Source organism: Sinohyriopsis cumingii, chromosome 2, assembly GCF_028554795.1.
Source record: "Sinohyriopsis cumingii isolate HCF-2022 chromosome 2, ASM2855479v2, whole genome shotgun sequence".
NCBI classification, from domain to species: Eukaryota; Metazoa; Mollusca; class Bivalvia; order Unionida; family Unionidae; genus Sinohyriopsis; species Sinohyriopsis cumingii.
Genome location: NC_142962.1, coordinates 110,861,197 through 110,878,403, shown reverse-complemented (window position 1 = coordinate 110,878,403; position 17,207 = coordinate 110,861,197). Strand labels below are relative to the sequence as shown.

Sequence of the window (17,207 nt, the reverse complement as noted above, 5' to 3'; positions counted from 1 at the left end):
GAGTGGATTCAGTTGTATACTATTTAAAACAATAAGTTATTTTCGTAAACTGGTGTTTACTTATAATTGTACATTTACGAAAGCGCCATCCACCTTTCCAAGTTAATCACTACAGTTTAGATGCAAGCTCTCTTGACATAGTTGGCCACTCTCATAATATCTGTATATCACTCCACTATGTTAAGCATCATATCTCTTCTAGTATGCACCCATACTGTATATCTTTGTATATCAGCTTTGCGTTCATTCTCGTCGCCTATACATCATCTTTGAATACTATATAATATGCCAACATCTCCTTCCCTTACATACATAATATGATTATCTAACTCTTACTAAAGGACAGCCCTCTTTACATTCAAACCAGCACATAACTAAATAGTTGACAGAGCGTTCTGTTTGACATAGTTTCCCAGACTTTTCATGATGCTGACTCATTTACCTATGAAAATGTCCAGACGGCGCCCCCTTTCCTTCCCACCCTCTCCTCCTCTCGCTCTCTCTTTATCTCTCTCTATGGATATGCGAATATTATAGAATGGATCTACTCTGGATTAAATTATATGTATTTATTTAGTAATCGGCCTGATGGGTTGGTGGGTCTTCGTACCGGAGTAATATATTTCTTAGTCCGATCGGCACGGATCAAAGATTTTCAAGTTGATTTGTTTTGTAATCCATTAATTTTAACCACTGATTATCCAGGATCTGTTTGAGATAGTAATGATCAAATTATTTATGACACAACATGGAAGACTTACTTAATGTAACTTTAGACCAGTGTAGCCAAACTATCTGATCCAATATAAGTGAGGTGATATTTGCTTTGTATCATGCTACGGCGGCTTGTACGTTTAGTCTGATGGATGTTTAAGGATTTTAGCAAGATGATATTGAGCTGATTGTTGAAGAGGGTATTAATACTGTATCAATGGGAACGTGAAAGTCTCATCCAAATAGCAAACATAAGGTGAAAAGTGTGTTCATGTTGTTGAAGGAAAGACCGGATGACTTTGCATCAGACTTGGTCAGATTGGCTATTTGTTACTACATATATCTATAAGTGATATTGCTATGTTGTCATCAATGCATTAGCATGTTGTGTACTCCTCTTTTTGCTAACTCGTTTTTTGAAGGCTTGAAATCTGAAGAGAAGATGCGAAATTTTGACCACTGTTGGTAAGGATGGAGTCAGATATCCCATACTGTCAAATGTACTCATTATAATGAATTCTGTTTTTTTTCTACTGTATTGCGTGTGCTTAAACTCAATGTTTATGTTCATTTGCTTAGCGCATCTAATAATAGTGCAACAAATTTCGTTCCATTGTCACATTATGGTAGGTCTCAATATGTCCATGTGACTGCATACTGGCAGGGGCTTTAAGGATTTATCTATTTGATGTGTATGTCGTTTTGATATCTGATTAGTCTCGCGCGATTTAGCATAACCTTCAATAGCCCTGTATATGTTTGGCTACACATATATTAATCGGATTGCATGGTGTATTATCTCAATACCCTGGTAAAACTGCTATGAGTGCATCATGACATAACAAGATTCCATTGTGTCTATTTTCCGTCCGGTAATACAATTGGAAAATGAACGCATTATTATGTCTTCGTTTTCCTCTACTACAGTTAGGCAAGCCTTTCTTTCATTCTGCAAAGACCCCGCTTTCTAACTATTCTATCATTCAGAGTTGCATAACCCTTAGACTCTGAGCTTAAGGTCATCTATTATGTTACTTGATGAATATGATCTATATTCGTATAACACATCAGTGGCCTGGACCATGGCTCAACAATGAATATTTTGCCTCATTAACCAATACATATACATACACTGATGGAGCCCATTGAAGTACATATCCTACCATATTACCCTTACTAACTTAGCATTTGTGCCAGTATATACATTGCATCTGATCATCTGGAATTTCTCCAGATTAATGTGTCTATTCCCTACGAAACATCACTTTCGTATCTGAATTGAGCTTTCCTTGCCAGTAACGTATAAACAATGCCCACCTTAGCATGCTACCCGCCTTATGTTTGGTTGATGTTATGTTTCTAATTTCAGCTTAATCAGTATAGAACAAAAAGGCTAGAAAACCCCTTGACGAACTTTCAATAATAATTACACAGGGTTAAAGGTGATCATACCACATGATATAATCGGTGCAGGGGAACCTCAGACAGGGTCGTCACTTTTCATGATCAACTATAATGCCCTCTTTAGACAAAATATATAGCTATGATATTTACTTGAGAGATATCGAAATTGGATTCGGAAGAGTGAAGGCTCACGCTGGTCTATAGAAGTCTTACAAACACCAAATTCCAATTTTCCAAGTGTTCTTCGAAATTCTTGCTAAAACCGATTCCATCATAAATATAGACAAGAGTAAACGTCGACTTTCAAATTTGTGAAACTAATGTCATGGTCATAAGAAGATCGAATGGATCTTTGGACAACCCAAGCACCGATTTATGTGCTATAAGCCATGCCCTGGGTTTCGCCAAGTTTGTACAAGGAATTTGCTAAAAGCCCTATGTCAAATCGAGGCTGGAAAAATCAGATCATTTGACTGTCCAAACAGAAATGCAAAATCATCATTCCGAGGTGTAGGAAAGGTTACTTGTTTCTTAACTTTGTTTAATGCACAATACTCACCTGAAAACCTGAATCACCCATTCGGTTTTCTTACTAGTGCTACTGGGCATAACCATGGTGTACATGCAAATTATATTATATCTTGAGCTAATTTTTTTTTGTCTGTACTTATATCTTCTCCTTAGTTGCAAAGTTAGTGTTGCATGGTATCCGATATATATATATATATATATATATATATATATATATATATATATATATATATATATATATATATATATATATATATACATACATACTTATAATTAACATTGGTACACCGTAATTCATAAATGTCTTGCACAAACGTTTCTAGTTTATCCAATATATTTATAATGTTTTCTCTCACCTCAGTCAGTCAGAATTAGACAGATTATACGCTAGGTGTTTAACTATACTGTATTTTAGGTCAGTGTCCTCGAGACCAGCTGATCTTAAGCATACTGAGTTGTTACCAGGTGAGATCTGTCAAGTTGATTATTTTTGCTAGGAAGAGCTGATTTCAATCCATGTTAACATTATCAAGACCCTCCTCATGTATAACAATAAAGATCATTTTTTTCTAATACTATCAAGCCAATGTGCTCAATGTCTCACAGAGGCACTAAGTAAAGAATATGGCCTTTCCTTTACCAAGGTTAGAATACTTGGTATATATTAATGTTACCATTCTACACGCGCCTAAAATATTGATATTTGCTGAATGACTGGCCATATAATCCGACAGAATAGTGCCTTCATTTGCCTCGAACCTTATTACTATTTCGTTAACTACATTTCCCCATTGTAGACTCTTCGCCTCAAGGAATTGCAGTAGATGCGACGTCGAGACTATTGTTTTATACAGACAAGGAGAATGGTATAATAGCTGCACTTAGTTTGGATGGTTCTTCGCATAAAGTGGTTATCAGAAGTAAATTTGACGAGCCAGAGGCTATTGTGACCAATCCAATAAATGGGTACGTATTGTGTCATCATCCACGGGTCGCCGTTACTGGTACCAATCGAATATTTGATACGTAATGCTTTATCCTTCACTGGTCACTGTGACTGGTACGTATTCATGTAATACCATTACAATACGTAACACATACTATTGCATTGGTCAACATATCGCTGAGATAGCATTTGCTTTATTCTATTTACTGGTCTTTAGTTATCCATTCGTCTCCAACTTAGCTGGATTACAGCAAGATTCCAATACGTCATGGCACCAAGATATTGAGGAATGTTCTGAAAGTGTGGGACGTGTTGAAGTTTTCCTTGTTGTGATATAATGTGTCTCTCTCTTACCCGTACACTTTAGACCTCGTTACTTACAAAAGAGCTCGATAGGTTAATTATATTATTTCTAGTAGATTATTTGTTCATCTGATCATTTGATCTTATGCTTGAATTTCCACTGGAGCTCGAGATCTCCTTCGTCTGGATTAATGTAGCTGGTCTCATGGTGGCAGAGTTTGTATTATTATCTGTCACTATATATATATGTCCACTGGATAGTGGATTGCTATTTTTCGATAAAATTGATTTAAGGTAATATAGATTTTTTTCCTATGTGATAACATTATACAGAGAAAGTTAAGTTCAAATACACACTGTACATGAGTCAAAATACAATACATATATATTATTTAATTCCCCATAGCACCTAACCTAATGGTAGAGCTGAGATGTATGTATTTTCTTCTGGAGTATGCCAAGTTATTATGTCTGTTACTTACACATTATTGCATATTAGTGGCTTTTATATTTTCATATCGATATAATACTATATCCTTCAATTAATTAAGAAGTAAGGGTAAAGTTCAATAAAGACATACAGGCATTTAGAGAAAAGCAGGCGGATATACAGAGGCTGAAAGAGAACATCATGTTATTATCGAAAACAAATATCGATTAACCGATCGACAATGATGTTCAAAAGCCCAGGTTTGATTGATAGTAAAGGAACGTTTGAATGCATCTGTTTGTGTTAATGATCATGCCCTGATGATTGCTTTAAGAGCGGGGCGTTTCGAAAGACCCAATCTTACTGAAGACATCCAAATTTCAAAATCAAGGTACACCGCACGATCAGCTCAGATACTTGAGTGGCAATGTTTTAATGGGTATGTTCACAAACCACTTTTGTGAGGAATAGGCAACTCGATAATCAGTACACTTGGATAAAGTGATACTTTTTTAAAGGCAAATGTTTGTAATGTAGCGCAAATGATAGCACCTAATTTTCATCCACAAATTAATTCCTTTGAAACAATTAAGGTAATTACCTGCACTACATTACTCGATATAAACTCATGAAATAAATAAGTGGTTTTTATAGGTTAAAATGGAAATTAACTTATAACCATGGATATTCATCTGATCATTTCAGTTTATGTAAAATGACTCGATACCAGTGAAACCAAACCTCAATCGAATGGGAAACATAGTTACATTAGTTTCCTGTCCAAAGAGATTTCACGATACACTGCAATATGCGTTTACTTGTTTCAGACTTTCATCTCTTCTTTGGGATTTTCGATTTGATTTTAGTTAAGTTCTTAAAATACTCGTAATGACATCATTGATTATAAAATAAAATAATGCAATGTTAATCATGGTTCAAAAAATAGTTGTCAAATGTTAACAAAAAAACTTGTTTGACAATATTAGGAAGCTGAAAAGTTTGCAAAGTTCAATACTTTGTTTTGAATTGTCTCGTTGATTTTTTACGGTTCATTATGAATGGAAAATAATCCAATCTTGCCTTCCACTATTTGTTGAATGGTCATTAATTGATAAGAAATGTGTATAACCTTTCCTAACCTTAACATCCAGGGTTACCTTTTTATGCAATCGAGTTTAAGACAAATTAGAACACGTTATTAATACGTTCCAAAATGTGTTCATTTGAGAAGCGATACGCATGAATATATATAGATAGAGAGATCAAGAAACATACGTATGATTAATTGATATATGTTATTTCCGACATTGAGTTTACTAGTGTTTTACTATGCGGTGATTATTTGATATGGCGAAATTTATATTAGTTAATCATATGACTGCTGGCGACTCTCTATCATCTTTTATCGTAAGGAACAATGTTAATTTATAGATGGTAAGTATTATTGTATCGATTAATTTCAGTACCATATTTTGGACTAGTTTTGGAAACAATGGCAAGATTGAAACAGCAAACTATGATGGCACAAATAGACAGGAGTTGATCAACACAGGACATGTAGAACCGTCCGGCCTGGCCATAGACATTACAGGTGTGATGATCGCTTGTTATTATCTGGTGTACTTGATGATTTTACGAGGATTAAAGCTATGTATAACGTCTTTGTTTATCGACATTGCAACGGTCCTAGCACATCTTGGGATATGCTGAATGGGGTTTTACCTTCATGATTGAGGAAGGACATATAAAAATTATCATAGCAAAGCAAAGATGTATGCTTATTCTACCAATTATGGCAGACATTGACGGTTAAAAGAGAAATCATAAACCTGACACGGAGTATGTGCACTGGTCTCCGCCTTGTTATACATTAATTCCACGAGTGATGGTTCTTTCGTTATGAATACTATTTTTGCTAGTGTAGAAAAGGGCATTAGCCGAAAACATTATCTGAGCGGCTGCTTCTTCATAACCCCATCCATTCACTCTACCGTATCAGATATCTTTCGAAAGCTTATTTTATGTATATATGATTTAATTTACATTTGTCTTAATTTAGTTGCCTGTACGTTAGATTTATTGTTTCAACTTCGAATTCATGTTATTGTAATGTAATTATATTGACTGGATTTGATTTTTTCCAGAAATTCATTTTCCAGAAATTAAGTTCAGTTTTTCGTAAACACCCATTAGATAAATTTTTTATGTAATGCTGGCCTAGTTACTGACCTTGATTCATTAATTGAAGTAATCAACTTTTTGTTTCATTGTAGATTCATGAACTAAAATCGAAGCCGTACTTGAAATGCGCGACACATAACATGTAACAATTTGTTTTCAAAACTACTGCTTTACCAGAAGATTGACCCGCATCCGAGCATATGTTTTGTGTAGTAGCCAGAGTTAATATTAATGTATTGAGTAATAATTGTATTCTTGCCTGAACTCCTGTGACGTCAAAGTGGTTTTAATTGTGACCAGTTTGAGGTTTTACTTTTTTCTTCAAATTATTCCATTCTAAGTAAACAAATTCCCTGGAAACCGGTTTGCTCTAAATAAATTTCTAGACAAGGAAAATTATCAAAATTTACAGAAATCAAACACTGGAATAGTATTATATGTGATTAAACAAATAAATGTTAACACATCAGGACGACGCTGAGCACAGCATACGTTATCGTCTACCATTTTCATTTTATCGTGATTCGAATTAATTAATTATGATATTTTGTTACTAGGACTTCTATCTTTGAATTATTGGATTATTATTGAAATAGTTTGGAACTGATTCGTAGAACCGTAAGTTCTTTTTTTCATTCTTCCGTTTATTTTAGGGAAATAAATTGTTTATTATTTTTTACAAAGCTTGTTGTCGCCACTTTTTTCTTGTTATTGTTTAAAAGAGCCGAAACACGTAACAATATTTTGTCTAATATATGTTGAGTAATAATGCCGTACTCGTGATTCGTGCTATTAAGAAAAACTTTCATTTTATATTAGATTTCTGATTAGCTCTTCTAAATATATGCATTAGCAAAAAGGGCAATAGTACCATGACGTTTACAATTGTTTGTTTATTTCTAATAAAATAAAGTGCCGATAGGGCAGAATTATTACAATTTCTGTAAATTGTCTCTCGTGACGAAGTTAATTTCACTGTTCATATTCTTCATCGTTAAATGGCCATTAACCCCTAAAGTGTTAAAACTACTGAAAATGAAGTGGATGCCATTTTTTCCTTGCAGTTCTCGGACCTGTTATTAATAAAGTTCTTAAAAAATGACGCATGCCAGTCCAGTAATCTTACATGTCTCTATATTTCATTTAAATGCTTTTCATCATGATACCTTCATCATTATATTGTTAACAAAGTGAAACGTTCAATAATGAAAAACATTTATATCATGGCATGTTAGATAGCTAAACGCCAAAAAAATAATAATGGATAATTAACTTAAATGTACTATGATCTGGGTCACACAAGTACACGCTGGTTCTGATCTATGTATACCATGTTAGTCTATCCTTGAAGTAATGCTTAGATCATATTTGAATGTCCTATACAACTGTATTGCTTCCTCCAAATGCAGATGTTCGTGAATTACTAAGATTCTGCAAATTCCAAATAATTTCAACATATATAAATACTTTCCATGGAAGATATGTGATAGTGTCGTTTGCTATATAAAGATAATAAATAATGAATGTTTTGGAATTCGACAATATGACATATACAATAAAACAAGTTTCACACTTACTTGCCTCAAAATGATAGCAAACATCTACTGAAAAATCATAGGCACACTTTAGCCCCCTCTCCATTTGAACAGAGAGAGCATATCAAGGAAATGGAACTGCACCTTTTACGTAAGTTTTAGTACATTTCGTCAGGCTCCCATACCAGGTTGTTGCATGAATGCTTTGTGCTGTTTCATTTGAAACCAATAAATGACACAATATAACATTTCATCATAAAGATTTATATTAAATATGATGTGAGTGTAGGGCCAAAACAAAATGCATCATAGAAAGTAATATATTGATAGTTTGAAATCAAGACAATAAGGGTGGATCTTAAAATATTAAATATTGGAGCACTGATTTGCAGAGGCTGTTCTGTACTGGTGTATCGCGGGTGGCATATACAAAGCTGATTTGAACGGTTTCAATCATCACCTCATTTACAAGGAGACGAAATCTTCAATCTACAGGATTGCCTTCTACCAGTCATACCTGTACTTTACATCATCGAGTCGGAGGTACTACTGAGCATGTGTATTTTTACTGCATCTTCTGATTTGTGTTATGGGTGTCGGAGATTTAAGTGGCATTATATACCTATGTAGTCTCATTATAACTATTTATTAATCTTTATAAAATGACGAAAATATGTTTTTGCTTTATTCGTTAACATATTCTTACAATCATTGTCAGGCAGGTCAGTTAGTAATTTAATCGTACACCTTTCCTGCGCAGAGTTGTTCAATCAACACGAGCTTGATTTTCCTTCCCAATAATGCTCAAGGCATATCTGTAAAGGACTATAAATAGTTCTAGTTGTTAGGGCTAACTTTTAAAATAACAGAAAAGTTTAATTGGAATACAAATAAAACATGGAAAGCTAGTAAAATAATATCATCAGCGTAATCTCAGTTGCTGTCACACTTATCTTTATTGCAGTCATACTTAATTGATTAAGTCTATCATGTTTTAAGAGAGCATTTGTTTTGTAGATATGTGATGCAAATCGGAATAGATGAGAGAAAACCGACGCCATTTGCTCATGCCACTGATGGAAACATCGTTGATCTTCATATTTTTAACGGAACACTGAATATAGGTACACATACAAACACTTATTTTTTTTTTGTCCCATCTACTAATTATGTACCCATAATGGGGTAATTATCAGGGACAATTATTAAATATATACATAATAGCCAGTTAGGTGGCGGATCTAATTTCTTTCCGTCAAGACCGTTAAATTAGTTCTTGTTGTTGTTGTTTTAGTTTGAACGCAATTGCGGATTTAAATGCAATGAACTGACATCAATCAATGCAAACGTAGTTTACACTTGTAAGACAGGGCGTCGCTAGAAGGAGTTGGCGACGAATATTAATATTGTCCAAAAACGATAACCTCATTACCACTGGTACATTCTCCGCTTTTGTACATGAATATCTTGAATCATTAGATCCAAATGAAATCATGGTTGAAGCGTCAGCTGTAAATATTTAGCGTATATGACACTGGGCCTTTTGAACAGCATATTCGACATAAATAAAGGAGAAACGTGCTTTCAAAATGGAGTTATACTAAATAAAGAATATATACTCTGACCAGTGACTAATTTTTAAATGCTTTGGGGATCATTTTATGAGAATTATTCTATAATGTGAAAAAATATTTGAAGTAACCCCGAATTACGTCTTTCGTAACGGCCAACCATACTAGCAAATACAGTAAATCTTCCCGGCACACGCATATGTAACATATGTAATCAATGTCATGACATAAATCACGTTATTAATATAATAAAAGTTCGTTGTAGGAAAAGGCGGACATGTATAAGAAAATTATAAACGTGTTGTCATTCCTTAAATTACATGTATTGCAGAATGTTGGAAAACGTTTAATGTATAATGTAATTCCGATATTATTTTCGGCCTTGACGAATACAAAAGACTTCAGAAGAACCTGAAAAAACAGAAAGTTAATTTATTCTAGAAGCTGAATGTTCAAGGTTGAAATCGTGGCCAAGGAAATATATGTGTTCTGTGAAAAGGATGTCTATATATCGTCGTTGTCACTGCGATGATTGAATCTTTTGCGTAACTTTTGATAATGAGGACTATCAATCATGCATGTTATGAGATCAATTACATTCTCTGTTTCGCAAGATCTATTTGGACTATGTCAGGTCAATCTTTCACTCATTCGTATGATAGAGAATGTGCTTCTCTCTATCATATGGGGACGGGTTTTGCACCTTTTATCACCAAAGGAACCAAGTTTGAGCTGTACAGTTGGCGTTATCTGCCCCTTGTCTATAACGCCATTTAAGTTTTCTTTTTTTTTTGTTTTTTTTTTTTTTGTTTCAGGCAGTCTAGTTCTGTTTTTTCGGATGATTAACTTTAATGTGTCAAACGATTTGATGATGGGCCACACGTTCGCGTTATTGAAGTTGCCCTAGAAATGTATGTATCATAAATTATACCCCGGATATTACCAGAGACCAGAACAACCTCAAGGACATTCTAGTCAGGGCGAAGATAACGCAAATCGCTAGTCATGGCTACCCTAGTCAATCTGTCTACCGTGGCGATAAAATGTTCAAAACCTATGAACCTGTGATAAAAACAAAGACATTTTCTAGCACAGTGACTACATAAATATTGCACATGCATGGTCTAAGCAAAACTTGCAAAACAGAGAATGTAATTTATCTAATTATATAAACCTGGTTGGATGACAAACAGACTGTACATGAACCCTGTCTTAGAACACTTCTCCGTCCCTGGCAGCACTTTCACGGGATTTTAAAACAGTGTTTACAATATCATTGATACAATGTTGTAATAGTCTTTCAAAACAGCAGGGTAAATTTAATGGGCTGAAGAAGACATATAATGTAATCTATTTAATGCATTGTTTGTTATTTGTATTTAGTCTTCATACTTTATAAAAAATAAGGCTCTAAAACAGATTGTTTAATATTAAAATGTGTTAATGCCGTCACTTCTCTCCCAGCTGTTTCTTCTTCTCATTGTGGTAGCTGTCAAGGCTTTAGTAACCGACCATTAAAAATAGTCGCATTGTAAGTGTAGCACCAGAACATCTCTCTCTCTTCACCATCGTAGAAAGATACCAGCAAATATTCACAAAACAAGAAGAGTTCGCCTATGTCATGCGTCGGTATCTCAGGGATTACGAATTAATGGCTACATGTAGTCACAGAAGAAACGGAAAGGCTAAAGTTCCCAAGTTGCGCCACATTATCACAATTATAAAGTAGCACCATTTATACGAGCATTGTCCATTGATTCATGGGTAATGCAAGAGTATGTGAGCTCAGTCAACAGCGAATTGAACACCTTGCTTTAGGTATTATGTTTCCTACGCACAAGTGGGTAACCGCTTGCAAAATAAAGTTACAAACTTAAATTACCATCGGATGCATATGTATTTGTAATCGTTGCATTTTGAAGCTGATGCTAATGTGTATGGCTGATATTGACCAAACATTTATCGTATCATCTTGTCTTTTCATCTAGTATATAGCGAGTGACCCGCGCTCATTTCCATACATGATTTGCTAAGGTTCAAGACTTAATAATAAACGTACAATCTTGATGAGTGCGAACACGAGTTACATTTAAATATAACATGAATCGTCGTATCTGCCTTTATCCTCTATCATGCGTTTTATATTTTAGACGGACATGGTTGTTCAAATGCACGTAATTCATGCAGCCATTTTTGTTTCCCGCGCCCTGGTGGTCTAAAGATGTGTGCTTGCCCTGATGGCATGTTCCTTGAGAGTGATGGTCTAACCTGCCAAACAAGTAAGTTGTGTAACCTGTTAGTTATATGAGTTCTTTCGTCACCCAATTCATTGCTGGGACGAGTTTCAGATCGAAAGAGTGAGAAAGACATCATTCTGGCCTCTTGTATAATGTATGTTTTTTTGAAAAAAAATCCAAATGAATTGCCAATAGTTTAAGATAGTTTAAGAATTAAATATTACAAGTTCATACAATATTTATCAGCCAAAGTTTTTTATTAAATATTTAATCTAAAAACTAAAATATTATTTTTGTAGTTTCAAATGTATTTTATTTCTAAATAAAGTATTTTTTAGCATGAAGATGATACGAAGGCATTTTAGCAAACAAACATCATAAATTGACACAAGTTTTAAATAAATTTAAACAATCCGAGATACATTATATTTACAAACTCAACTTGAATAATAATAATAATAATAATAATGATAATAATAATAATAATAATAATAATAATAATAGTAACAATCATATTAACATGTTAAATGTCCACTATAGGTAGGTGAAATAATTTCCTAATATCTTGCTTCTCAATGCATGAGAATCTTTAGTGAAATATCTAAGACTAAATACTATATTCGCATCTGCAAAGTAGGACTCAAAATTTAGGTCAGTAATACCGCGATTCTTGACTATGAGAACGAAATGGGTAAATAGTGTTTATTATTATGGGATATGTAGGCATTGCCCTTAAAAGGTCATTAGTCATTATACATAACAATGTTAATGTCTGGGAATGTAGCGCAAGTCTTATCCTCTGCTAATATTTGTGTTACAGTGATACTGCTTTAAAAATGATATACTTTGGTAAGGCAATATACTATATAGCATGTTACAAAAAGTATAACAATCCACTTTACGCAAATTATATTTCTCAAAAATACACCTTCTAAAAATTCCTCAATCTCTAGATTTACATCGCAAAGTTTCCAAGAAAGATTAGTAAAGTATTGTTTGCTGTTGATTTTCTTATGGATGCACATGTAAAATTGAATCGATATTTCTAGGAAACAATTAAAACGTGTGAAAAATAATGCATTGGCCTTCTCCCTGTCTGCTCCGTTTAATTTTATATGCGGTATTTTACTGATTTACGTACATACACTCATCCTGGCAGTCAGCAAGACATGCTAAACCAGTTATCTAGCGTGTTTGTAGTAATGTAATGTTTGTTGACAGAAATATAAATTACAACCAACATAAATGTGATTATTATTGCTAATAAGAGCTGTGTTAGCCAACAATCGAGAGTAGAACGAAATGGACATTTCAACGTGACAGGTGATAACTGTAACTGTATAGCACTACAACAAGGATCTGAAATCATCTTTGTTTGAGCCTGCTTTCCTTGTCCTACCAGATGGTACATGTTTGAGTTAGAATTGTCTTCTTTATGCATTATGGAAAGGGCGTGAATATTTAAAGTAAAAATACATTGGCTCCTTTGTATTAATTGACGCTGTATTTGCTATTTTTACGTGATTACAAAATCGTATAACGGGTTTATATTAAAATATTGTCTACACATTTAGAATTAGTTTAAGAAAATATTCATACAAGGTACAGCTGATACTTACTTTGATTATGACGACTTAAAATTGTTTATACCAAGTTTTCCATCGCTGTAAAATATGTGCTGTAATATATACATATCATTTATGATTTAATAATATTATACAATTCATTTTAGCAGGAAAATAGGTAAGGCTATTGGCCGATCCGACGATGTTAAGTTCGCTCTACCCATTGCATCAATATGCTTTCGTGTAAAATCATGGAATCAGATGTTGGTTTAAAGTTGTATTTGAATGTATAAAGCACTAGCCTTATGTTATTTGTATTTAGCAAGTCTAGCAATTACTAACGTGTGCTTGTGCATCTCAATTTTAATGCCATTCTTTATGCAAATGTAGGTGTTATTTCTTTGCCAACGGACTACACAATGAATGCACACTTGAATCGATCTCCATCTTCATCTGAAATAGACGGTAAGAGTCAAATTAATATAAAGTTAAATTAAGTAACATATTCGCGGCATTATAAGAAAGAGATATGTGAACACACACATCTCGCTCTCTCTGTATATATCATAATATACCCCTTTGATTGACAATATATTTTGTATATCTCTCTAAACATATTTATATTGCATAATTTTAATTTCCTCATATCAATTCGCTTGCTTAGATGAAATAAATGTTTCTCAAAATGTCACAATGGGGATTGAATTTTATCAAAATTGTCATGTGGATGTTAGGGACACTAAACAACCATCAAAATGGATACAATATGACTGACAATAACTATGCATTTTGTGATCGGAATATGGGTATAAATTAGGATAAATGTACAATAGTCGAAATCATTGCATTATATGCCTTTGTATAACAATGCCCATCAGGATCTTCCAGCTGGTTTGGTATCGCACAGCTTGCGACATGTTTTTAAACTGTATTCTTCGCAAAGTTATACTTGACTCGAACAGTACAGATTCAAGAATTAATTGAACTCATATCATCAGTGTTTATGTCACAGGATCGTCTGTAGGTCTCACTGTTCTCCACGCTGCAGTCGGTGCACTTGCATGTCTCCTTGTCATCAGTGTGCTTCTTAATGTATATTTTCTTCGAATGAAAAAGAGGTAAGATACACGTAAACACATTTGTATCCACTGTGCAGAATATAAAATACAGCATGCGATATGATTAGGAAATTAGTGATGACCTGTCCGTTTAATTTCCTTCCAAACGTTATAAGTGCTTAGCTAGCTTGAATACAAATAAATAGCGTTCACATAAATGCCGCTGAACCAGTTCCATGGTGTACTAGGTCCTAAAATATATTATAAGATCACACTTGAAAGATTTTCTTGTTTGCAGAACTTAAATTTATGAAACATTTGTGAACGACTCAAATATTTCCAGAATGTGACTAAACAAATGGTAATTTATTTAAATTTGTTTCGTAAGGTACACATTAAATTCAATAAATAAGAGTCTCGAAAAAGTACTCCATTTTCTAAAATTACAGTATTTTATGTTTTAACAAATGTAATTACTTTCGACAGTAAGATTTTATTTATTTTAGCTCATCTGCAGATTTGACTATTTTAAGTGGCTTAAACAAATTTGTATATTACACTCGACACCCTTAAAATCTCTCTCTCTCTCTCTCGCTTTCCCTCTCTCTCTGTCTGTATATATAAATATATATATGCATATATATATATATGTATGTATGTATGTATGTATGTATATAGTTCTATATAATAAGCATTTATGCATACTTCCTATAGTTGGATAGCACATCTTCTAAGCTTATTGCCATCATGATATGTAAAAGTATTTTCGATCTTAATATATATCTTGCTTTCCTGCTATCCACATAAATACTTGTTGCATTCCTTTATTTATGATTACCGTTAAAACCATGCTGAATAAACCCATACTGTGTCATGTAATATAATAAGTAATTGTTTACATATTTTTTCAATTCCATCTTTTTTAGAATGCAAACGGCGGATCATACAAGTGAATGCTATTCAGAATTGATGACAAAAGAAGTGGAGGATGGACACAGTCATGCATTATCCGAAGCGATCAACAATGACATTCAATAACTCGTTGACATTATGAATACCTTTTTCTGATTAGTGCTCGGCAAAAGAATACAATCTTTCACAAAACATTTTTTCTATTATTCTACAATGTTCACTTGTATCATGTACATTCTGGTAAAAGAGTTATGTGTTTAAAATCGCATTTAAATCTGTATGTTCCCGGAATATTTTATTTTTTTTCTTTCTATATTATCTATGACTTATTAGTTTTTACTTAATTTCGTAATACCATTATTGCATGTATTTATTTTGCAATGACATAATCTTCTCGTATTTAACATCGTTATTACTTCTCTCTGTGATGTACACTGCCGCTTATTTGTTAGAAACATGAATTTCAAAACCTCCTTCATTCTACCACATCATTCAGTGCTTTAATATAACATTGCAGACTTTCACTTCCTTCATTCTATCACCCAACTGACCGCTTTAATATACGCAGGCTTGGTATGGTGTAAAATAAAAATTTAATTTACACAAACAATTTCTTTTGCTGGGATAGCAAGATGAAAAATGATGTATTCGAATGAAAAAGAATCAGTGCAACTGTTGAGTTACCACATTTTGGTATTTGTATAATAAACTCAAATATAAATATATTTCCTAATGAAATTAAACAAACATTTTGTAAAAGTGTCTGTCTTATTGAGTCTCTTTGCTATCAGTTTCTGTATATCGGAAACATGGTCTAAAGAAAACTTTGAGTATCATTATCGATGACATCATAATATTGTTAAAGTGTTTCACAATGGAGAAATGGGACAATTGGCATTAATAAACATCCCTCAGATTAGATGCTTGTGTGAGATTCCATTGCCAGAACGATGCTAACTGAGCAATCTGTCGCAAAAGTTGCTAAAGTTCTGGATGACACCAGTAATACTTCCAGATCAACAGCACAGTGTTGTTGTGATCCCCATTGTACGTCAGATTCACGACGTGATCCAACATTCCATTGCCATTTAGTTCCGAAGAATCCTACTTTGAAAAATCTACGAGGAACTAAGATAAGGTGAAACGAAGGACCACTCCTTCAAGTCAGCAATCTAAATTATATCGATTTTTACTCAAGTTTAAATGAAGGTTTGCATTTCAATATTTGTTTCCTAAATATGATGTTATGTCTTATATTTCATTGTATTTAAATAATTTCCAGCCGTCTATTTCCAATTGATATACATATTAAAGTTTTTATTTCCAAATACTTGCTTTATTTGACCTTATACAGTTAAAACAAAATTTCAGTTACTACTCTATAGTAATATGTTCGTACAAACCTGAAATATGTCTTCTTAATATTGTGTAATAGTCATTGTTTTGGAAACTATTTTGTTTATTGTTTATGCCCTGAGGCTGTACCATCAATCTTTGATTGAAGCCGTGACAAAAATATACAGGAGACCCTTAAAAAGAAAAGTACCTGCTTATGAAGAACCACTTACAGTTTCTAAAAGGTAATTAAAAATATGTTTTGTAAAATGAGAGGGAAATATAAACACGAAAATATGATTTCAGATGATGTTCAACCATTAATTTATTACAACAGTCATTTGTAATTTAATACTCAGAATCTGGATGCAAATTTTAAATAAATAATTCTTTAAAAATCACATTGTAGCCAGGTAATGTAAATGAGGCATTATTACATTATAAGTAATTGTAGATACAGCATTTTCCCGAAAAATGGGTGAAAT

At 33.4% G+C, this 17,207-nt stretch overlaps 1 protein-coding gene across 2 annotated transcripts in view; it reads left to right on the top strand.

Annotated features, from left to right (window-relative positions):
- LOC149805609 (low-density lipoprotein receptor-related protein 2-like) overlaps nucleotides 1-16,715 on the top strand; it is a 59,634-nt gene extending 42,919 nt beyond the window's left edge. Inside the window, exons 9-16 of one of the 2 annotated variants that reach the window (XM_089950242.1) lie at nucleotides 3,447-3,615; nucleotides 5,792-5,919; nucleotides 8,437-8,587; nucleotides 9,062-9,168; nucleotides 11,766-11,894; nucleotides 13,808-13,882; nucleotides 14,430-14,535; nucleotides 15,402-16,715. In XM_089950242.1, coding sequence (XP_089806368.1) covers nucleotides 3,447-3,615; nucleotides 5,792-5,919; nucleotides 8,437-8,587; nucleotides 9,062-9,168; nucleotides 11,766-11,894; nucleotides 13,808-13,882; nucleotides 14,430-14,535; nucleotides 15,402-15,513 — 977 coding nt within the window. In that variant the 3' untranslated portion in view covers nucleotides 15,514-16,715. The remainder of the gene's footprint in view (nucleotides 1-3,446; nucleotides 3,616-5,791; nucleotides 5,920-8,436; nucleotides 8,588-9,061; nucleotides 9,169-11,765; nucleotides 11,895-13,807; nucleotides 13,883-14,429; nucleotides 14,536-15,401) is intronic. The other variant, XM_089950243.1, reaches the window with a different exon arrangement.
- The last annotated feature ends 492 nt before the right edge of the window (nucleotides 16,716-17,207 follow it).